Raw genomic sequence first — 24,233 nt, 5'->3', positions numbered from 1 at the left:
TCTATTTGTGTGACCCCCGAAAGGGTGGGAATAATGTGTATTAAGTGAAGTGAAATATATTTATATAGCGCTTTTTCTCTAGTGACTCAAAGCACTTTACATAGTGAAACCCAATATCCAATTTTTACATTTTAAACCAGTGTGGGTGTCACTGGGAGCAGGTGGGTAAAGTGTCTTGCCCAAGGACACAACGGCAGTGACTAGGATGGCAGAAGAGGGGATCGAACCTGCAACCCTCAAGTTGCTGGCACGGCCGCACTACCAACCGAGCTATACCGCTAAAAAGTACTTCTTAATACATCCATCCATCCATTTTCTACCGCTTGTCCCTTTTGGGGTCGCGGGGGGCGCTGGAGCCTATCTCAGCTGCATTTGGGCGAAAGGCGGTATACACCCTGGACAAGTCGCCACTTCATCGCAGGGCCAACACAGATAGACAGACAACATTCACACTTACATTCACACACTAGTGCCAATTTAGTGTTGCCAATCAACTTATCCCCAGGTGCATGTCTTTGGAAGTGGGAGGAAGCCGGAGTACCCGAGAAGAACCCAACCAGTCACGGGGAGAACATGCAAACTCCACACAGAAAGATCCCGAGCCCGGGATTGAACTCAAGACTACTCAGGACCTTCATATTGTGAGGCACATGCACTAATACATGTATTACAAAAATAAATTTACTTTGCGCAATTACATATATTTACACTTTAATCATCTGTAATAATAAAACAAAATATTATATCATCATTGGGCTTTACGGTGGCAGAGGGGTTAGTGCGTCTGCCTCACAATACGAAGGTCCTGCAGTCCTGGGTTCAATCCCAGGCTCGGGATCTTTCTGTGTGGAGTTTGCATGTTCTCCCCGTGAATGCGTGGGTTCCCTCCGGGTACTCCGGCTTCCTCCCACCTCCAAAGACATGCACCTGGGGATAGGTTGATTGGCAACACTAAAAAAAAAATGGCCCTAGTGTGTGAATGTGAGTGTGAATGTTGTCTGTCTATCTGTGTTGGCCCTGCGATGTTCAGGGTGTACCCCGCCTTCCGCCCGATTGTAGCTGAGATAGGCGCCAGCGCCCCCCGCGACCCCAACAGGGAATAAGCGGTAGGAAATGGATGGATTATATCATCATACATTTCAAAACAATGTTTTTGTTCAAATAAAGATACATCTGCTTGACTTATGATTTGGATCCAACAAATTGTTTATGCAAAAATGTTACAGTAACATTTTTCACAGTAAAATCCACTTTCAAACTGTCATTCTATGTAGAGTATTAAGGGACAAGCCGTAGGAAATGGATGGATGGAATACACTATAAAAACACAACAACTGTAGATTTTACAATATAAAAAAACTAACATAAATGTTTAGGTTAAAAAAAATTATGTTATCGTTTTTCCATTCATTTAAATGAAATTCCCTTGATTTATTTATTTTATATGCTGTAAAAAAATAAAATAAAACTGTTAATATTTCGGTAAAACTGTGCGACTGAGCTGCCAGTTTTAAACAGTATAGTAAAAATAAAGATTGTGTTTTGTACAGTGTACATAACCAAAGACATAATAATCAAATCCTTAGAAAATTATACACATGTTTTATATATACGCATTTATATTTATAATGTATATTATTCACTGTTAAAAGTGTCCCTCTCAGGGCAACTATTACTGCAATGTGGCGCTCAATATAAACAAGTTTGACACGCCTGATCTACTGGATGCCTATCTCACAAATCAAATCTAATAGTCAGGACTTATTATTTTTAAAATGCACTGTTTATTTATTTAGAACACTCTGGATGATCTCCGAATGGAAGAAGATAAAGTCAACCATCTCACCAAGACAAACAGCAAGCTCAGCAGCCAAGTGAATGAGGTACGGAAACTTTGCTATATGATCATAATAACAGATACAACTTTGTTGCTTTAGCAGGTGTGTGTGTGTGTGTGTGTGTGTGTGTGTGTGTGTGTGTGTGTGTGTGTGTGTGTGTGTGTGTAGCTGGAGGACAGTTGGGAGCAGGAGAAGAGGATCAGGGCGGAGGTGGAGAAAGCCAGGAGAAAGGCGGAGGGAGACCTGAAGATGACAATAGAGAACCTCAATGAAATGGAGAACGCCAAGGTCGACCTGGAGGAAGTGATCAAGAAGTGAGAAGCACACGAAGGACTGCAGTTGTGCTTTTGCTTGCAGACATGCTGACTCCGGCATTTTTTTCTATTGTAGGAGAGACTTTGAGATCAACCATTTGAACTCAAAGCTGGAGGATGAACAAGCCCTCAGCTCCATGCTTGGCCGGAAGTTCAAAGAGCAGCAGGTGCATAACCTTTATCACGTGTGATGGCTTTTGTTGCACCTTCAAGCTTTTGTTGTCCTCATTCAACTCCGTCATATATGATGTCAACGCTGGACTTCACCTATAGTACCAATTTCTGACCCAAATATTATATATATACCTTCTCATTCAATGTGTTTTCTTTATTTTCTTGACTATTTACATTGTAGATTGTCACTCTAGGCATCACAACTATGAATGAACACATGTGGAGTGATGTTTTTCAAGCACACCTGTGAAGTGAGAACCATTTCAGGTGACTACCTCTTTAAACTCATCGAGAGAATGCCACGAGTGTACAAATCAGTAATCAGAGCAAAGGGTGACTATTTTGAAGAAACTAGAATTTAAAACATGTTTTCAGTTATTTCACCTTTTGAAGTGCATAACTCCACATATTCATAGTTTTGATGCCTTCAGTGGCAATCTAGTCATGAGAATAAAGAACACACATTGAATGAAAAGGTGTGTCCAAACTGCCTGTACATATTCCCATTTTTGCAGTTTTTTTTTAATTTGTGCGGGCCCTAAAAAAAACTAACCATGGGGCCATACTTTGAACACCCCTTCCCTTGTAAGGATATCTTGCCATCCTAATAAAAATCGAGGTCCAAATCTACGTGAGCAACTGTAGACAGGATGCACCTAATAATTTTTACTGTATTTTCGTGATATGTACTCTGATTGTACGATTTTGAATGCCTTTCAGGGCCGCATTGAGGAGCTGGAGGAAGAACTGGAGGCTGAAAGAGCCATGAGAGCCAAGGTTTGATTGCTTAAAGGCGTATTGTAAACCAAGGGTCTCTAAAACTAAAAGTTCTAAAAGAAACAGCACATCATTCCCTTATATGACCCAATCCAAACAACCTTCCCTAGTCATGATGCAAAAAAAAAAAAAAAAAAAAAAAAAGCAACCAACACGATCTGCTCACTGAACTTTGTGGATATCATTTAAAAAATGTTAAAGAGTTACACAAAATTCTAAATTACACCCAATTTAAATCCTTTATTATGCATATGTGACGCTTGGTGGGCATCTTGGTGGGCATCTTGGTGAAGCGGTTGCGTTCTCTCAATCAATCAATCAATCAATCAATCAATGTTTACTTATATAGCCCTAAATCACTAGTGTCTCAAAGGGCTGCACAAACCACCACGACATCCTCGGTAGGCCCACATAAGGGCAAGGAAAACTCACACCCAGTGGGACATCGGTGACAATCGAGCGGGTCTAACATGATACTGTGAAAGTTCAATCCACAATGGATCCAACACAGTCGCGAGAGTCCAGTCCAAAGCGGATCCAACACAGCAGCGAGAGTCCCGTTCACAGCGGAGCCAGCAGGAAACCATCCCAAGCGGAGGCGGATCAGCAGCGCAGAGATGTCCCCAGCCGATACACAGGCAAGCAGTACATGGGCACCGGATCGGACCGGACCCCCTCCACAGGGGAGAGTGGGACATAGAAGAAAAAGAAAAGAAACAGCAGATCAACTGGTCTAAAAAGGGAGTCTATTTAAAGGCTAGAGTATACAAATGAGTTTTAAGGTGAGACTTAAATGCTTCTACTGAGGTGGCATCTCGAACTGTTACCGGGAGGGCATTCCAGAGTAATGATGCAATGCGGAAGTGACACAGCGTAAAGGTAAGAAAATATTTATTTCTAACTACATAAACAGACTAGGAACAAAAACAATTGCACAAAGGCACTAACAAACAAAACCAACAGAACTAACATGAGCTAGAAGAAACCAGACGCTAGCATGTGAGCTAGGGAAACAAACAAACAAAATAGCATGGAAGCTAATCGAGTACAAAGGGTATTTACCACGATGCGGGATAGCGACGTCACCTGTTGCGTGGAAAGCAAACTTTTACACTGCGAGGACGAAGGAACAAAAATGGCAGGCTTAAGTAGGGACAGAAAATTAGGAGGCGAGTGCGCGACGACAAACAAGAGACAGGTGACACTAAATGCGTAACTAGGCAACAGAAACAAAACAGGAAGTGCCACCAGGAACTAAGGACGTCAAATACTAAACAGCATGATTACAAAACAGAACAAAACCAGAATATGACATGATCCAAGTAGTGGATCATGACAGCATGATGGTAAAGATGCAAAATACTCTGTTTGCACTTATCCATGTTTTTTACTGCTTGGTATTTTTGATTGATTACAAAACATTTTTATGAGGTTGTCACAGAAATAAGCAAGGTAGAGGTTGAACTTTCACATACTCTTAATATTAATTTATATTAATTATTAATCATATATAAAATTTTATTTATATAATATTTATTAACTCAATATAATCCATCCATTTTCTATGTGTAAATATAACTTTAAATGCAGTCGGCTTTCGGTCCAATGTGCTGAAATAAACGTGTGGTCTCTGATAGGTGGAGAAACAAAGAGCAGAGCTGTCACGTGACCTGGAAGAACTCGGCGATAGATTAGAAGAGGCGGGAGGGGCCACTGTGGTACAGGTGAGTTTCAACTGTCCCAATTGGCTCACAGAAGCTTTAACCAGGAACTTCCACGACCCTCAGATCGAGCAGAACAGGAAGCGGGAGACGGACCTGCTGAGGCTGAGGCGAGAGCTGGATGAAGCCGCTCTCCAGTCGGAGGCCACGGCGGCGGCGCTGAGGAAAAAGCACTCGGACGCCGTGGCGGAGCTCGGCGAGCAGCTGGAGAACCTGACCAGACTGAGGGTCAAGCTGGAGAAAGACAAGCAGAGCATGAAGGCGGAGATCGAAGATCTCAACGCCACCGTGGAGGCCACTCAAAAAGCCAAGGTACAGTTTGAGAGGCATGAGCTACAAGAAATGGAACTCATTTTCTTGTGTTTGCAGATGAACGCTGAGGTCCACTCCCACAAGGTGGAGGACAACCTGGCTGAGGCCAACACTCGTCTGGTTGAGATGGAGCGCACTCAGATTGAGCTCAACGCTACTAAAATCCATCTGACTGGTACACCCACACACACGCTTTCTTTTAATGCCGATGGTGTGACGTTTATTTCTGTCTGTGCAGCGGAGAATAACGACCTGAGCAGGGAGTTGGAGGACGTGCAGAGCAAGATGACCCAGGCCAGCAGGCTGAAAGCCTCGCTCATGCTGCAGGTGGACGAGCTCAAGCGGCAGGTGGACGAGGAAAACAAGGTATAGTAAGGCAACACACCTTGCAGTGTAGTGACTCCACACTAAAAACTGTGTGGGTATTAAGGGCGCCGCCCTCAACTGGTTCCGGTCGTACCTAGCCGACAGTAGTTTTTGTGTAAAAATAGACAGTTTTATGTCTTCCACAGCTCCTCGACCACACGGGGTCCCCCAGGGCTCAATCCTTGCCCCAATCCTATTTGCGCTTTACCTTCTCCCCCTTGGTTCTATTTTTAGGAAGCATGGTATTGCACTTCATTTTTATGCTGATGATTGCCAGATGTATTTTCCCATGGCACAAAATAACACAGTTCAACGTCTCATTGACTGCCTGCAGGACATCAAAGTCTGGCTTTCAGCTAACTTCCTGAGTCCAAATGAAGACAAAACAGAAGTTATATTGTTCGGTCCAAGTCGCTTTCCCTCCCCCAACGTTGATCTCAGCGACTGTGTCACAAACCTGGGGGTAACGTTCGACTCAGATTTTAAATTTGAAAAACATATCAGCAGCGTCGTTCAAAAAAGCTTTTATCAATTATGCCAAATAGCGAAAGTGAAACCTCTTCTGTTAGGACATGAACTGGAGAAATTAATTCACGCCTTTATCTGGAATGGTTTAGACTACTGCAATGCCCTGTATGTCGGCATTAGCCAAGCCTCTCTCGCCCGCCTGCAGCTTGTGCAAAACTCTGCTGCTCGTCTGCTAACACAGACCCGCAGACGTGAGCACATCACCTCTATATTAGCGTACCCTTCACTGGCTCCCTGTGCGTTATCCAATCAATTTTAAACTCCTTCTATTTGTTTTTAAATGTCTAAACAACCTCACGCCAACATATCTTTCCGACCTCCTTCAGCCATACTGCGCCACCCGATCCCTAAGATCAGCCGATCAGCTGCTACTGACGGTCCCTGACACAAGGCTGAAGCTTAGAGGTGACAGAGCTTTCGCTGCTGCTGCTCCCAAGCTCTGGAACGACCTACCTCTGAGTGTTAGACAAGCCTCCTCTCTTCCTGTTTTTAAATCTCTCTTAAAAACATACTTTAATTCCTTGGCTTTTAACACTGAGTGATATCCGTCCTGCAATGGCGCCCCATTGTACACCTGCTGTGAACCTGTTTTTATGTTTTATTTATTTATTTTTTATCATGTTCTGTTTGTGTTGTGTTGTTTGCTCGGTCCTCGTATTATCTTTTAACTTGCCCATTGTACAGCACTTGTGCAACCCCGGTGGTAAATTTTAAATGTGCTTTATAAATAAAGTTGATTTGTTTTGTGCTGTGGTCCTCACCGCCCTTCTGCAGGGTCGCAACACAGCAGTGGTGGCCTTGGCAAACGCCCGCCATGACCTCTCGCTGCTCAAAGAGCAGCTGGAGGAGGAATCCGAGGCCCGTGGAGAGATGCAACGCCTGGTGTCCAAACTTAATGCCGACGTCATCACCTGGAGGAGCAAATACGAGACGGATGCCATTCACCGCACAGAGGAACTGGAAGAGACCAAGTAGGTTCAAATGATAAGAAATATGGACTTTCTTAGCATTTTTTTTAGCAACATTTCGCTCACTTTTGATGTATATATTTATTTATGGGTATTCAAATATCCTTATCCACACCAGTTTAGAATTTTAATACTTCCAGTCTGCAGTTTTGACACAAACAAACCGACAACTGTTACACTTTTGTAATTAATAATGCATTTTGTGGCACAATCAACATGTACAAAACATGCTTTTTTGACATAATACACACATTTATGTAACAAAGTAAACATTCGCTCTAACTCCATGTACACACAACAGAATAACATGAGACCCATGCATTTTATGATGTTTTATGCATAAAAATGTGTGCATTTTGTGGCAAATGAGACATGCAAACATATGGATGTATGTGACAAAATAAACATTCACTCTAATTAGATATACAAACAAATGCAATGCATGGCAGAATATTATGAAAATATATGCATTTTATGATGTTAATTACATGTTAACATGTATGTATTTTGTGAGGATATTGATATTTAAACAAGTAAATTTTGTGATCAAATAGAAATGTAAATTTAGGGTATTTTGTGTGAAAATAGTCCTAACAAATTGCATTATTACATTTTTAGGACAAATTATACACAAACACATACAATTCATGACATACCGATTTAACACATAAGCACATTTTTTGATGCATGAAACATACAAACATGTGCATTTTAGGACATAGTAGACGCGCGAAAATGTGTGTGTGAGACTTTATCCAAACTTGTATTTTGCGACAAATTCAACAAACAGCAATGCACATTTTGTAGGAAATTAGGCATGTTTTAGGGACAAATTATACAAAATCATGCCGTTTATCATGTAATACCCACGAGAATTTGTTTGCCTTTTGCAACAAATTCAACAGAAAGTAACACACATTTTGTAGGAAATTAGGCATTCAAACACATGTTTTAGGGACAAATTATACAAACAAAAACATGCCTTTAACCATGAGAATGTGTGTTCATTTTGCAACAAATATATGTGTATATATGTATATGCATATGCAGTATAGGGCAAAAGTTTGGACACACCTTCTCATTCAATGCATTTTCTTTATTTTCATGACTATTTACATTGTAGATTGTCACTGAAGGCATCTAAACTATGAATGAACACATGTGGAGTTATGTACTTAACAAAAAAAGGTGAAATAACTGAAAAAAAATTTTATATTCTAGTTTTTCAAAATAGCTACCCTTTGCTCTGATTACGGCTTTGCACACTCTTGGCATTCTCTAAACAAGCTTCAAGAGGTACTCACCTGAAATGTTTTTCACTTCACAGGTATCATAGTTTTGATGCCTTCAGTGACAAAGTGTAAGGCATCACTATATAAACAGTCGTGGTCAAAAGTGTACATACACTTGTAAAGAACATAATATCATGGCTGTCTTGAGTTTCCAATAATTTTTACCACTCTCGTTTTTATTTTTTTTTGAGGGATTTGAGCACATAAATGTTGGTGACAAAAAAACTCATAAAGTTTGGTTCTTTTATGAATTTATTATGGGTCTACTGAAAATGTGACCAAATCTGCTGGGTCAAAAGTATACATACAGCAATGTTAATATTTGGTTCCATGTCCCTTGGCAAGTTTCACTACAATAAGGCGCTTTTGGTAGCCATCCACAAGCTTCTGGCAAGCTTCTGCTTGAATTGTTGACCACTCCTCTTGACAATATTGGTGCAGTTCAGCTAAATTTGTTGGTTTTCTGACATGGACTTGTTTCTTCAGCATTTTCCACACTTTTTAGTCAGGACTTTGGGAAGGCCAATCCAAAACCTTAATTCTAGCCTGATTTAGCCATTCCTTTACCACTTTTGGCGTGTGTTTGGGGTCATTGTCCTATTGGAACACCCACCTGCGCCCAAGACCCAACCTCCAGGTTGATGATTTTGGGTTGTCCTGAAGAATTTGGAGGTGATTCTACTTTTTCAATGTTCAATTTACACGGTAAAGCACCAGTTCCATTGGCAGCAAGACAGGCCCAGATCATAATACTACCACCACCATGCTTGACGGTAGGTATGGTGTTCCTGGAATTAAAGGCCTCACCTTTTCTCCTCCAAACATATCGCTGGGTATTGTGGCCAAACAGCCTATATTTTTTCATCTGACATTACATGGACAATGATAAGATATTTTGGAGGAAAGTTCTGTGGTTAAATGTCATTTTGCATGCAGTTGGCTTTCGGCCCCCGACCACACTTTTTGGTCAAAAAGTTTGGACACCCCTCCTCTATACAAATGGAGCACTGCAATATTTTTGGGGAATTTGCTGCAAACATGCTTGTTGTTTTGAACTGAACTCGAGGGGCCGGTGTGATGTCATTCGCGGGCCATATTTGGCCTCAGGGTAGTCCTGCATTAGACATTAAACGCATGCATTTCGCATACATACGTTTCATTCCAATGGCTCCGCCTCTCCCGCAGGCGTAAACTGGCCGTGCGTCTCCAAGAGGCGGAGGAAGCAGCGGAGGCGGCCCAAGCGAGAGCAGCCAGCTTAGACAAGGTCAAGCAAAGGCTGCAGGGAGAGGTGGAAGACCTGACCATAGATCTGGAGAAGGTAAACAATTTAATATCTGCCATGTGTTCAGGTTGTTTGTGAAAGATTCCAATCCGTGACATCTCCCTCTGTCTCCAGTGCAGCGCAGCAGCCGCCGCTCTGGACAAGAAGCAGCGTGTGTTCGACAAGCTGGCGGCCGAGTGGAGCTGCAAAAACGAGGAGCTCCAGGTGGAGCTGGAAAGCAGTCAGAAGGAGAGCCGCTCTTACATGACGGAGCTCTACAAGCTGAAGACGGCCTACGAGGAGAGCCGGGATGAAATAGAGACCATCCGCAAGGACAACAAAACTCTCTCAGGTGCCGTAGATGCTGAGTGAAGCCGCCATGTTTGTGCCGTCTCTTATCGGCGTGAGTTTTACCCACCGTAGAGGAGATCAAGGAGCTGGTGGACCAGCTCGGGGAAGGAGGCCGCAGCTTCCACGAGCTGCAGAAGGCCAAGAAGAAACTGGAAGTGGAGATGGAAGAGCTGCAGATGGCTCTGGAGGAGGCGGAAACTTCACTGGAGGCATTGAGAAATACCAAAAACAGAGTGGAGAAGAAGATGTCAAAATGGTTGTGTGTGCTACTTCCAGGTGGAGGAAGGCAAGCTGGTGCGTGCGCAGCTAGAGTTGACCCAAGTCAAGGCTGACATCGACCGCAGGATCCACGAGAAGGAGGAGGAGTTCGAAGTGACCAGGTAACAACTGACTGGCCTTCTCACACCTGAGAGACCGTGACCGAACCAGGTGTGTTGCAGGAAGAACCACGTCCGGGCAGTGGAGTCCTTGCAGGCCAGCCTGGAAACGGAGGCCAAAGGTCGCGCCGAAGCCTTGCGGATGAAGAAGAAGATGGAAGGCGACCTGAACGAGATGGAGATCCAGCTGGAGCATGCCAACAGGAGCAACGGCGAGCTGCTCAAAACCCTGAGGAAGCTGCAACAGCAGATCAAAGTAAGCTTTTGGAAGGAACTTCGAGTAATTGGTTCCGTGAAAGGGCTCTTAACTCTAAACACTTGTATCTCAAATCAATGTCACCTATTGAAACGAAGTGATATCAATTTAACTCCCTGTCGATTCCTAATGAAGCCTTAGCTTGATGCTCCTCTACTTTCTCCTGCTCCGCTTGCTGCGGGAACAACAAACAAAACTCCAGACGCTCCTCTTGGTTTTGTATCGCTTACTTATGAACTTTATCACTCAAAAACGTAAAACAATAACGACGTGGGAACAAATGAATGGCAAAATGAAGCAAGTCTGTAACAGTAAGAAAGAGTTGGAAAAAGTAAAAGTAAGGTCAAGTAACTGTGTGGCTCGATTCCCCCATACCTGACTGCCATTACCCACAATACATTGTGTCCAAAACCATCTTACCACACAGATCCTTCCGCCATATGTGCAATTAAACAGTTACGTTATCAAATTATTTAGACAAATGTAACAATTACAAATAAAGTGTACGTTATAGTTATTCTAAGCATGCAAATAAAGTAAATAGTCCCATTTGGCTGAGTAAACATAAAGCACCTTCCATAAAATGTAAACTAACTTAAACAGCATTTAGGCTCCTACACCCCCACAACAGCACATTTGTAACATGTCTTTTGAAAAGATAAACACACTTTTACATATTACGTATAAACATTACAATAGAATGTTCTACTTACAACCACAGTAGTTTTAAGAAGTAATGTAATAATAATGTACAGCATTTACCTTGGAGAGTAGACTTCTACTGTATCGCCTTCCAGCTGCTTCTCTGTCAAGCACAGCATCAGCAGCTTTTCCATATTTTCATGGATAAATGTCTACTGTTTAGACATTGTCGAACATGCTTTGCTGGCATTAGACTCATCCTGCTTCGTTATGTAGACTCAAAATTGCTTCATCAAAGTAGCTTCACAGTCTTGCAACGTTTTTGATTTCTTTTATTCAATGAGTATTTTTTCCCACTTCACACACCTTCCGTCACACTTTCTTCTTTCCTCTGCTTGGGGAAAAAAAGTTAATTTAAATTAAACAAAAAGTTATGTTGACCTTTATCTATAAGCTGATGTAGTAAGCAGTAAGACCGAATATTTTTGGAGACATTTGCTACACCAAATAATGGCAGGGATGCTTGTAACTGAAACTTGTACTTGCAACCTAAAGCATATCGATGAACCGGATTTAACTTAAAAAAAACTCTTGAATTGAGGTACCACTTTGGAACACTATTATATATTAATCTCTTCCACTTGCACCAGAATCTCAGCGCAATCCTGCTACCTATTTTTTATGTTGAATTATAAAAAATATATATTTTTTGTACAATATTTGATAATTCTATGTAAAAAAAAATAAAAAAATACAACAACTCACTCCTCCTACTCAAAAGCTATTTTCCAAAGGAAAAAAAATGTTGCCAATACACATTTTAATATACAGTATAAAACAATTTATTGTAATTAAAGTTAAAGTGCCAATGATTGTCACATACACACCAGGTGTGGCAAAATTATTCTCTGCATTTGACCCATCGCCCTTTATCACCTCCTGGGAAGTGAGGGGAGCAGTGAGCAGCAGCGGTGGCCGCACCAAGGAATCATTTTGGTGATTCAACCCCCAATTCCAACCCTTGATCCTGACTACAAAGCAGGGAGGTAATGGGTCCCATTTTTATAGTCTTTGGGTAATATAACATGATATATCCCACTGGGTGTGAGTTTTCCTTGCCCTTATGTGGGCCTACCGAGGTTGTCGTAGTGGTTTGTGTTGTGGTTTGTGCAGCCCTTTGAGACACTAGTGATTTAGGGATATATAAGTAAACATTGATTGATTGATTGATATAATATAATATAATATAATTCAGATTGAATGTTGATATAACAGTTTTGTGGAATGGCCAATTTACAGTATATTTTTGATGTTAACCTTATATTAGGATTACACAACTCCACTGTGTCTCATATTGGAAAAAGAAACGGATGAATAATAACAATAATAATAACTATATGAGGCAATTCCTGAAGGAATTGCATGTGAATGCTCCAATGCTGAAGTTGAACTGAAATGCTGATAGAATGTAGTATGAATGTAGGAATAGTTTGAATGTTGAAGAGTTTGAATTTCCAGGAAAAATGAAATTTGGTTTGGATCTTGGGAAAGTGTTCGTTTGAATTCCCAGGATGAGTGGAATGTGTTGAAGGTGGAATGGTTTGAATAGGTTGAAAAATGTGTGAATTGTGGAAGTTTAAAAAATGAAAAGGTAATAAAATTCATTGAATGGGGAAAATGTCCCTGAAAACTGGGAGTTCTTGGAAATCCTTCATTTTTTTAAATTGTTGAAAGAAACCACACAGTTTTGAACAGGCTGAATATTGTGGCATTGGAATGGTCTAAATCTGACAAAAAAATGTGGGAGTTGTGGAACTTTGAAAAGTGTCCCATTAACACCAATGGAAATTTTCATGGAAATTTGGGAATTTCATGGAAATTTGGGAATTTTGGGAAAAGCGAGAATTTATTGGAAAATGTTAACAGACTTGAATGTTCTGAATGAGTTGAAATGGTTGGTGTTGGAATTTTTCAAACTGGTGGAGAAACGTTGAAGTAGTAACATTTTTAATTGAGAAATGGTATTAAGAAATTCACGGACTTTTGGGGAAACTGGGAATTTTTCCAGTTCAAAAAACATCTTTGCTTTTTGTCCTGATTAGGAGGAATGTTTGGACAGTGGAACGGTTGAAAAATGTGGAAGGAGTACTCACCAGAAAATAGGGTCAAAAAAGGGTTTGAAAAAAATGGAACTGGAAATTTTCTGAACTTGGAAAAACGATAATTAGAACTTCCAGGATGAGTAGAATATGTTGTAGGTGGAATGGTGTGAATCGGTTGAAAAATGTGGAAATGGTAGAAGACCTACTCAGTGTCCGCCCTGAGAGCGGAAGGTTCTAAGTTTAAACCCCGCCCGAGTCATACCAAAGACTATAAAAATGGGACCCATTACCTCCATGCTTGGCACTCAGCATCAAGGGTTGGAATTGCGGGTTGAATCACCAAAAACGAGTCCCGGGCGCGGCATCGCTGCTACTTACTGCTCCCCCACCTCCCAGGGGGTGAACATGGGGATGGGTCAAATGCAGAGGACAAATTTCACCACACCTAGTGTGTGTGTGTGACAATCATTGGTACTTTAACTAACTTTGAGTTTGAAAAATGGCCATGGGAAATCTGGGAATTTGACAAGGGAAAGCCCTCGATTCCCGAACAGGCTGAACAGTTTGAAGTTGGAATGGTTTAAATCAGGCGAAACATGTGGAAGGCAGTGTGTGCCAAAATCTGGAGAAAAAAAAGAAGAAGTAGAATAATAATAAATAGATGCATTTTGGTGTAGAAAACTATATGTGTGAATGCTTTGGAGCATTCACACAATAATAAGAATAATATTAATCAATGGTGACATACACATGTTATTACAGTAGCAATGCAGAGGAAAACTAGACATGTTGCGGCATGCTTTAAACAGGAAACATAGCGCCATCTGGTGGACATAAAAAAGTCTAAATAACAAATACTAGTACATTAATTGGAGGCAAATGTGGGTTGAATATGCCATTTTCTGTGATGTTTGGAACAAAGGTGTCTTTATTTCTCATTTTAGGCTACGTTAAGTGGAAAAGATGACAATTCTAATGTATTTTTAAATGTTCAAAACAGTGGAAATGGCATGAAAAAAATGTATAACTGAATGTCTAATATGAAGCGTTAACGATCTTTCTCCTGGAAGGACCTGCAGGTGCAGATGGATGAGGACGCTCGTCTCCATGAGGAGCTGAGGGAGAAGTACAGCCTGCAGGAGCGCCGCCTGTGTCTCATGCATACAGAGATGGAGGAGCTGAGAGGCGGCCTGGAGGCGTCCGAGAGGGCGCGCAAACTTATAGAGCAAGAGTTGGTGGACACCACGGAGAGGTTCAACGAGGTCAACATACATGTGAGTGATCTTTTGGTTCTTTTTATCAGGCTTATATTCACTTCAGTCTTTGGAGTCTAACGTCATCAAAGGGCCAAATGTGCTGCTTGGTGAGCTAATAAATATATATTTAGAGGGCACGCATTTTTAATTTAACTATTTTGATTCTTTTAATTCAAATTTGAATTTACGTTTGCACATGTTTTGTACTAATACAGCCAAACTACCTTTAAGGAATGTTGAAATTTTCCACACCAACCAAGCAATCGACTCCAAAAACGTAAGTAAAGTAAGGCTGATGCTAAAATACATTGACTTTGCTATTGACATGCTACTGATTAGCATTAGCGAAATATACATGGCAATTTGAACAACTCCAAATTTGGTCCTGAAAACTACACCGGTAAGTATAGTACTTAAGAGTATTAACACTTTTTGGGGCATAACAAGAAAAAACAACAACACACTACTACCGTTAACATCTTGGACTTGCAACTGTATTTGCAACTTAATGTCATACAAATGATAACATGATGCTAATGAACATGATAAAACAACTAGACAGCAGTTACATAATCAGTTTTAAATGTTGCAATAAAAATGTTTACTATCAAAAACAATTAATATTTATCAACAAACACAAAACACTTGTATATTGTACAGGATTGCTTGTTATTTTTATTGGATAGTAGTCAGTTTATTTCAATTGTTAGTTTTTCCTCTATTACCTCGTGTTATTTATTTTACCCCATATTTGTTCCCAAAACTGCACCTTAAGTGAGAGTCTTTAATCTCGTTATATTCAAATATAATGACAATAAAGTCTATTCTATTCTAAAAGTACCAAAATTGGTACCAATGAGTAACTGTGTCGATTCCTAGGTAGGGGGACTGGTACCGTACAGTTTGAATGTGAATAATATATTTTATTTGTTATGATTTATTTATTTTTGTGCAAATAAAAATGTGATATAATCAAAATTATACTTAAAATATTTTATAATAAAATCCTTTTTTTAAATTTTTTTAATTTACGATTTTATTCTAATCCGTGAAGAATTTAGGAATATTTTTGTGGTAAAATTTCATATAAAGCGCGCTGTCATACATTAGTTCACATTTTACATGTGATGATTAACACAAACATGTTCTGTTGCTTATTTTGCTATCAAATATTAAAAAAAAAAAGGCTTATGCTTACGTTGGATTTTATACAATTTTATATATACATATGCTTTCCTCATTTGATCATTTTAAGCCTAAACTATACATTTTAGTCGCACTATAAATCAGACAACCAGTCAAACAGTACGGTCCCGGCCACATCGCCTCAATTATTGCGATTTCACCACATTGCAATTTTATTTATTTTTAAGCATATTCCACAACATTTTTGCCCCAAATGAAGAATGTTCAAGCTTAAAAATTGCAAAATTAACTAAACGAGATGGGACAAAACCAATTAGAGCATGCTGTTCAGCATTGTGGCCACTGAGACTTAATAGCATTACTATAATGGATTAATAGAGTGTAAAGGTGACTAAAGGGTGTTATTTTTATGTCTCCCATGATATTAAAAACATGTACAAGAGGGTAATAAATATGTTTGTATGCTCTCACTATGAAATTATTGTATTTTTGAAATTAAATTTATTGCATTCAAGTTCAGAACCAGTTAACAGCAAAGAACAAGGAATTAATCTATACAGTTTTGACCCGACTATAGAAGTGACTGTTTTTTTCTCTGGCAAAACATCTAAAAAAAAAAAAAAAAGAGTGTCTCATACTTAAGGTTTAGGGATACATGCAAACAACATCCAAACATCCGAGCTTTTCTTTCTGGCACTCACAAACACACGCCAGTGACCGGGAGAGATGCAGCCACGACACACAAAAAAAACTTGTAAAGGGCACAATGATGTGATTTTTGCAATCTACCAGTTTGAATTTAATTTATAATTCTAAAACATTTTTTGAAAATATGAATTTTGTAAAAAAAAATTTAAAAAAATAATTAAAATGTCTCTTTAAAAACACTTTATGTAATTGGGAGTGATGGAGTAGGAAGGCGCTAGGAAATACATTTGTGGGAACATTTCACATGAAGCACCCTGTCAGTCATTAACCAACATTTTACATGTTCTTATTCACGCCAAATATTAGTGATATATATTCTCTGATGAGGAAAAGTGCTTGCGCCGGGTACGTTTCACGACAACAACTGTGGCTGTGGGCAACCCCCCAATGTCGTTTTGAAGAACTCAAGATGGCAGCAGCTGCGTTTGACATAGTCATGAGTGGTCAGCAGATCGAGATTTTTCTAACTCATGTGATTCGCAATATTTTGTGTCTCAGAACCAAAGTCTGACCATCCTGAAGAGAAAACTGGAAGCCGACCTCGCCCGACTCTCCAGCGAGAACGAGGAGCTCATCTCAGAGTTCCGTGCGGCCGACGAGCGATCCAAGAAGGCCGTGACCGACGTGAGCGCCGTCGAGTCCAAAACGACGAAACACGTGCGAGCGCGCTCACGCTTGTGTTCCGCCGCCAGGCCACCAGACTGTGTGAGGAGCTTCGCCAGGAGCAGGAACGCAACTCCCACCTAGAGAAGATCAAGAAGAACCAGGAGCAGAACCTGAGAGACCTCATGTTGAAGCTGGAGGAAGCGGAGCAGCAGGCTCTCAAGGCTGGAAAACGCACCACCCAGAAACTGGAAACGAGGGTTAGAAGTCACACACACACTCTTGTATTTGTTACCTTCTTGAGACCTCCGAAAAATGCCTACCTCTTTATGACCACCCTCTCTAGATATACAAAAGGCATCCGTCCGTCAGTAGTGACGATGGGTTGCGCCTGGGGGAGTTCATTCTTTCTGTCACTCTGGAGTGACAATCTCTGGTGCAGTTGGGACAGACGCATGGGGAGGGTTCTGACTCAGGAGCAGGTCCCGCGTCACGCAGTTTCTGCTTTAGTCTCCTCACCTGCAACAGGGAGATATGCTTCTCCTCGGCACGGCGAGTTCCTGTGGCAACAATCTGCCTCCAAAAGTCACGGTCTTTTGCAGCTTCCTCCCAGTTGTTGTAGTCGATACCTGCCTGTTTCATGTCACGTTTGCACACGTCCTTGAAACGCAGTTGGGGGCGACCAAGGTGTCTGGAGCCTGTTGACAATTCGCCGTATAGGACAGCTCTGGGGAGCCGGCTGGGGTCCATTCTGTGGACATGGCCAAGCCATCTCAGGCAGCCTTGGCTGAGCATGGTGAACAGGCTGGTGGAGTGAGCACGTTCCAGGATTTCCATGTTGGGAACTTTGTCCTGCCATGAGATTCCCAGGATACGGTGAAGACACCACAGGTGGAAGCTGTTTAGCTGTTTCTCATGTCTGGTGTAGGTGGTCCAGGCCTCGCTGCCATACATCAGTGTGCTATTACACCGGCTTGGTAGACCTGGAGTTTAGTGCGCCTGGATAGCTGGTTGTTTGACCATACTCTTTTGGACAGCTTGGCCATCACTGTGGCGGCTCTCGCTAGAAAAGTCACTGGAGATTGCGGATTTAAGGTATGTAAAGGTGTTGACACATTCCAGAGTCTGATTATCGACGGAGATGGAGAGTGGAGTTTCAGCATTTTGGGCCATGACATTGGTTTTCTTTAGATTGATGGTGAAACCAAACTCTTTACAGGCAGATGAAAGCCTGTCCATCAGCTTTTGGAGCTCAGACTTGGTGTGGGATGTTAGAGCTGCATCATCAGCAAAAAGCATTTCCCTCAGGAGGACACTGGTCACCTTGGTCTTGGAGCGTAAATGGGCAAGGTTGAAAAGTTTCTCATCAGCTCTCGCGTGTAGGGAGACTCCTTCAGAACATGTGCCGAAAGCAGCAGACAGAACGAGGGAGAAGAAAATTCCAAAGAGGGTTGGCACAAGAACGCAGCCCTGTTTTACGCCGCTGCGGCTAGAAAGGCCTCTGATGTTCCTACTTCGCAACAGACGGAACCATGTGTGTTTTCGTGGAATGATCTTATGACGGCGAGGAGTTTTGGGGATAGCCAATCTTTGCAAGCAGCTTGAAGATCCCATCTCTGCTGACAAGGTCGAATGCGTTAGTGAGATTGACTAAGGCGAGATATAAGGGTCTCCTTTGTTCCCGGCACTTCTCCTGCAGCTGCCGAAGGGTGAAAATCACGTCCACTGTGGATCTTGCTGCCCTAAAGCCACATTGCGACTCAGGGTAGACAAGTTCTGCAAGGAGGTGGAGTCTAGCAAGGGCGACACGAGCGAAGATTTTCCCCACGATGTTAAGCAGGGAGATACCGCGGTAATTATTACAGTCACTACGGTCTCCCTTGGTCTTATACAGTGTGACAATCTTGGAGTCACGCAGATCCTGGGGGACGGCTCCATCTTTCCACACGCACTTGTATTTGTTACCTTCTTGAGACCTGCGAAAAATGCCTACCTCTCTAGGACCACCCTTTCTAGATATATAAAGATATGTATTTACAACATTAATAACACATGCATACTATGTAAATTGCATCATATATGTCATTGGATGCCACCTGTGCAACAATTCCAGTTGTGAAATTTCCTCGCTCCTAAATGTTCCAAAGTCGACTGTATTATAAGAAAAGTGAAGAGTTTGGGAACAACAGCAACTCAGCCACCAAGCAGTAGGCCACATAATCTGACAGAGTGGGGTCAGCGGATGTTGAAGCGCATAATGCAAAGAGGTCGCCGACTTTCTGCACAGTCAGTTGCTACAAAGCTCCGAATTTCATGTGACCTAACAATTAGCCCACGTACAGTACGCAGAGTTTCGTTGAATGGGTTTACATGGCCGAGCAGCTGCATCTAAGCCATACATCACCAAGTCCAATGCAAAGCGTGGGATGCAGTGGTGAAAAGCACGTCGCCACTGGACTCTAGAGCAGTGGAGACGCCTTCTCCGGAGTGATGAATCACGCTTTACTGGGTTTCTGAGTTTGGGTTTTGGAGGTTGCCAGGAGAACGGTACATTTCGGACTGCATTGTGCAGAGTGTGAAATTTGGTGGAGGAGGAATTACGGTATGGGGTATTTTTTCAGGAGTTGGGCTTGGCCCCTTAGTTCCAGTGAAAGGAACTTCGAATGCTCCAGGACACCAAAACATTTAGGACAATTCCATGCTCCCAACCTCGTGACAACACTTTGTATGTGAGTCAAGGCGGGTGGCCAAATACTTTTAGCAACATAGTGTATATACATCCATCTGACCAATGGGTGCCTATCTCAGCTACAATCGGGCGGAAGGTGGGGTACACCCCGGACAAGTTGCCACCTCATCACAGGGCCAACACAGATAGACAGACAACATTCACACTCACATTCACACACTAGGGCCAATTTAGTGTTGCCAATCAACCTATCACCAGGTGCATGTCTTTGGAAGTGGGAGGAAGCTGGAGTACCCGGAGGGAACCCACGTAGTCACGGGGAGAACATGCAAACTCCACACAGAAAGATCCCGAGCCCGGGATTGAACCCGGACTACTCAGGACCTTCGTATTGTGAGGCAGGCGCACTAATCCCTCTTCCACCGTGCTGCCCAGTATATACATATATTTGTTTATTTTTTAAATTCATTTCGGCTATAGGTGGCGCATTTCAATTTCTTATACACACACTTGTTATTTCATATGTTGACCAGAGGTCAACACTTTTAAACAGACACAGTCAATTCGAAATTCCCTCATTTTTGGGACCACCCTAATTTTGATAAGATTTCACCATCAGGGGGTGCATATGAGATATTCTCTATTAGTTGCAATGGTTTTCCTTATTGGGACCATCATTTATGTTCTAACTTTTTCACCGGTCCTCATATGGTAGGTACTTTTCCTTGTTGATGTCTCAGGAAGGGTAGAAATACAAGAACACACACACGCATGTCGCTGACACACACTGGTTTTATCTAAAGGTCAAGGAGCTTGAGAACGAGCTCGACCAGGAGCAGAAGCGACATGTGGAGACGGTGAAAAACCTTCGCAAGGGAGAGCGGCGACTCAAGGAGCTGATCTTCCAGACGGAGGAGGACCACAAGACCAACCAGCGGATGCAGGAGCTGGTGGAGAAACTCCAGAACAAGCTCAAGAGTTACAAACGACAGATCGAGGAAGCTGTGAGTAGGAAAACCACCGTGAAATATGACAAATGCATAAAGACGGTGACGGTCCAGTGTGACGTGCGTGCAGGAGGAGCAGGCCAACAGCAGCCTGTGCAGGTACAGGAAGACGGCCCATGAGCTGGACGACGCCGAGGAGCGTGCCGACATGGCCGAGATGGCCCTCAATAAAATGAGGACTAGGAATCGGGCGTCCACCACAAAGGGCTTCACCTCGGTGGAGATCGTCCAGGTCACCAAGCCTACTGCTGGACGACATGAGGAGTAGACACACACACACACACCTGTCTAGCAGGTATGCATTTAGAAATGTGTTGGATAGAGGGGTCACATGGACAATAAATAAATACATCTTTGAATAATTACTTCAATATGTCATTAATTAGTTAAAATTGGAATGAAATATTTAAATGTTAATCAATGTTCAAATAGTATTTGATGCAAAAGCACATTTGAATATTTAATACATTATTAATTTTATTATTCAAATAATTAATTCCTGATTTATTAATGTATTTATTTATTTATTTAATTTTCCAGGATTCAATTCATTGTTTCATGATTTTTTTACATCATGATTCTATGACTTATTTAATTTTTTACTGTTTAAATGACCTATTTCATGACTTATTTATTTCATGTTTTAATTATTTATTTCAAAAGATATTAAATTAAGAAAATAAGTAATTATTTCATAATTATTTAACTATTTCCTGATTTAAATCATTATTTCCGGACTAAATAATTTATTTCATGTTTAATTACTTATTTCATGACTTTTTTTAAAGTATTTCATGATTTATTTATTTATTTCATGCCATGACTTATTCAATAATTTCATAATTCAATCAATCAATGTTTATTTATATTGCCCTAAATCACAAGTGTCTCAAAGGGCTGCACAAGCCACAACGACATCCGCGGTACAGAGGCCACATAAGGGCAAGGAAAACCTCACCCCGGTGGGACGTCGATGATTTAGAATGCTCATTATTTAATGATTTATTTATTTATATCTATTGTTAAATTATTTCATGATTTGACTCATTTGGTAATTTTATAATATATTTAATATGCTCACGATTTAATTACTCCATGATTTACCTATTTAATTTATTTATTTCATTATTTATTGTATGATTTCAAAACTCATTTTAAATAATTATTTCATGAAATAATTATTTGACGATTAGATTTTTTCTCGATTGAATAATTTTTTTTAATGATTTCATTATTTTTTTAATTAATCTATCATTGTAATTTTTTAATGATTTGACTATCTCAATATTTTAATGACCTTTTTATTTAATGATTTAATCATTTATTTCATGACTTGATTATTTATTTAACAAGTCATTGAATATTTATTTGATGGTTTGATAATTTACTGAATTATTTCATAATTTAATTATTTATTTCATGATTTGTTGAAATATTTCATGAAAGTGTGTGTCAAAGTTCATGAGTTTATTTTTAACCTTCAAACTCAGCCATCAAAGCCAGTGGGCGGGGCTAACAAATGTCTAGTCCAACGATTTCTCTGGAACTTTGCAAGTTTTTGAAACCCCGGCAGCTAAAGAGGATGTATTTGCTGGATCCTATATCAGCTGCATTCGGGCGGAAGGCAGGGTACACCCTGGACAAGTCGCCCTCATCACAGGGCCAACACAGATAGACAACATTCACACACTAAGGCCTATTTAGTGTTGCCAATGAACCTATCCCCGGGTGCATGTTTTTGTTATTTAAAGATAAATTTAATTATTTAATTTTGTCCAATGTGAGACTCCATTTATTAGAACATACTGTCTTTTTTTTTGGTCCCTACAGGGTGACGCACACCTTTTCATCCGTTCAGGAGAAGCTTGAGGTCCAAAGAGATCCTTATGTGAAGTTTTTAATAACAAAGAAGTCTCGAACATCACAAGAGTCTTAAGTAGTGCTCGTCAGTGTTAATTGTCCGTCTCTTTAATGTACACAACATTGTATGGACACATGTGTCGGAACATGTGGTAACTACAGATAGAAAGATACGAAGAAGGTGTGAGGTCAAACTCTTCCAATGTTGGAAATGTTCAAATGTCCAAACTATAACTTGTGTCCAAATAGTGTGCATCATACGTGTTTGGAACCTTTGTTGCTTTAGAAGACACTCTTTGTTGCATGCTAATTAAATGTTATTTTATTCTTTCCTTGTACTGTAAATATGAATTATTATTGTTTTGAATGTAGTGTCTCATCTCAGGCTTGGTCATGGATGGATGACAGGGTGGAGGTTGTGTTCTCACGTCAACGACAGAGAGCCCACCCGTGTGTCGCTCCTGCTACATTTTAGTGTGTAAAAGTCAAAATAAAGTACTTTTGCAACTTATCCACTTCTGTCGTTTGTTGACTAAAAGTGCTATACCAGGAAATAGACTGTTCCTATTTTGTAGTGAATATTCAATCCATCATTTTGCCAGCACAATCAAAGACTATTTATTTTTCAATTACAATGTAGATCGACCTGTACAATAAGCTAGTAACTGGTCAAAAAAAAAACCCTCATGAAATAGATATAAAATAAATACAAATAAAAACTCAATAATAATTTAAACATTACAAAATGTAATCAAATTTGATGCATATATTTGTTTCTGAAACAAATAACTTGGAAATAAATGGTTTAATAATATTTTTAGTGCAAAAAAATGTTAACATCATTAAGCCATAAATTTGCGAAAATTACGAACACATTCATTAATGTGACTGGGGGAAATTTGCTATTATCAGTGACGCAGCAGGAGGGAGCTAGGAATACATTTGTGGTAACATTTCATATAAAACACCTTTTTATTCACTTATTTGCGTTTTAAATGCAGATATTTTCTCAAGGGGAGAAAATAACTATTACAGATTTGTTTTTAATCCTTTGAGCATATTAGGGACTTTTTAGTCCTTTAAGTTACATTTTTTGCTCTATTTAGAAAATGATTTTGGTTAATATACCAATTATTTCATACCATATTTACTTTTTAAATTCTAACTCAATTCTGTACACTGCCGCTGGAATTTAATTTTCCTGAGTGAACTCCCCTGAAGGAATCAATAAAGTACTATCTATCTATCTATCTATCAACAATACAATGGTAAATGTTTCAGCCCATTGAAGTAGCGCCAGGATTAAAAAGTCATCAGGAAGTGTATAAATAATGCTCAAATCATATTTATTTCATTTTTTATATTTTAACCATTTGACCCAATTACGTCAGGTTTTTTTTTTAATTTTGAAAAAAATAAAATGCATAAAATGAGTTATCATTCATATAGTAAACATTAAAAGGCTGTGGTACAGGGTAAGGATCAGGCTTGAATATACATAAGATTAGAAATAAAACACATTTCATGCATTTTTTAATACACTCTAAACTCCCCGAGGACTTTTGTGTCCTGTTGCTTCTCTATTGGTATTAAATTATGTATTTATATTTTCAAGCATATTAAAAATATATTTTTGGCCACAAGATGAGACCAAACTAAACCGAACACGTTGTTTAGTATTGTGG

The 24,233-nt window shown here is 40.4% G+C and overlaps 1 protein-coding gene across 1 annotated transcript in view; it reads left to right on the top strand.

Moving 5' to 3' along the window:
* The window catches only part of LOC133541092 (myosin-16-like), a 47,463-nt gene extending 24,410 nt beyond the window's left edge, over positions 1-23,053 (top strand). The window contains exons 25-44 of the mRNA XM_061884181.1: positions 1,797-1,883; positions 2,007-2,152; positions 2,229-2,319; positions 3,047-3,103; positions 4,741-4,827; positions 4,891-5,136; positions 5,194-5,311; positions 5,375-5,502; positions 6,805-7,001; positions 9,476-9,608; positions 9,687-9,903; positions 9,975-10,111; positions 10,179-10,282; positions 10,343-10,535; positions 14,350-14,553; positions 16,888-17,013; positions 17,082-17,252; positions 20,485-20,685; positions 20,759-20,983; positions 22,519-23,053. Of these exons, the coding sequence (XP_061740165.1) occupies positions 1,797-1,883; positions 2,007-2,152; positions 2,229-2,319; positions 3,047-3,103; positions 4,741-4,827; positions 4,891-5,136; positions 5,194-5,311; positions 5,375-5,502; positions 6,805-7,001; positions 9,476-9,608; positions 9,687-9,903; positions 9,975-10,111; positions 10,179-10,282; positions 10,343-10,535; positions 14,350-14,553; positions 16,888-17,013; positions 17,082-17,252; positions 20,485-20,685; positions 20,759-20,956 (2,841 nt within the window). The 3' untranslated portion in view covers positions 20,957-20,983; positions 22,519-23,053. The remainder of the gene's footprint in view (positions 1-1,796; positions 1,884-2,006; positions 2,153-2,228; positions 2,320-3,046; positions 3,104-4,740; positions 4,828-4,890; positions 5,137-5,193; positions 5,312-5,374; positions 5,503-6,804; positions 7,002-9,475; positions 9,609-9,686; positions 9,904-9,974; positions 10,112-10,178; positions 10,283-10,342; positions 10,536-14,349; positions 14,554-16,887; positions 17,014-17,081; positions 17,253-20,484; positions 20,686-20,758; positions 20,984-22,518) is intronic.
* The last annotated feature ends 1,180 nt before the right edge of the window (positions 23,054-24,233 follow it).

The sequence above is a fragment of the Nerophis ophidion genome, linkage group LG23 (assembly GCF_033978795.1).
Source record: "Nerophis ophidion isolate RoL-2023_Sa linkage group LG23, RoL_Noph_v1.0, whole genome shotgun sequence".
Taxonomy (NCBI): Eukaryota; Metazoa; Chordata; class Actinopteri; order Syngnathiformes; family Syngnathidae; genus Nerophis; species Nerophis ophidion.
The sequence above is the reverse complement of the archived record's forward strand: the minus strand, read 5'-3'. Positions and strand labels throughout refer to the sequence as shown.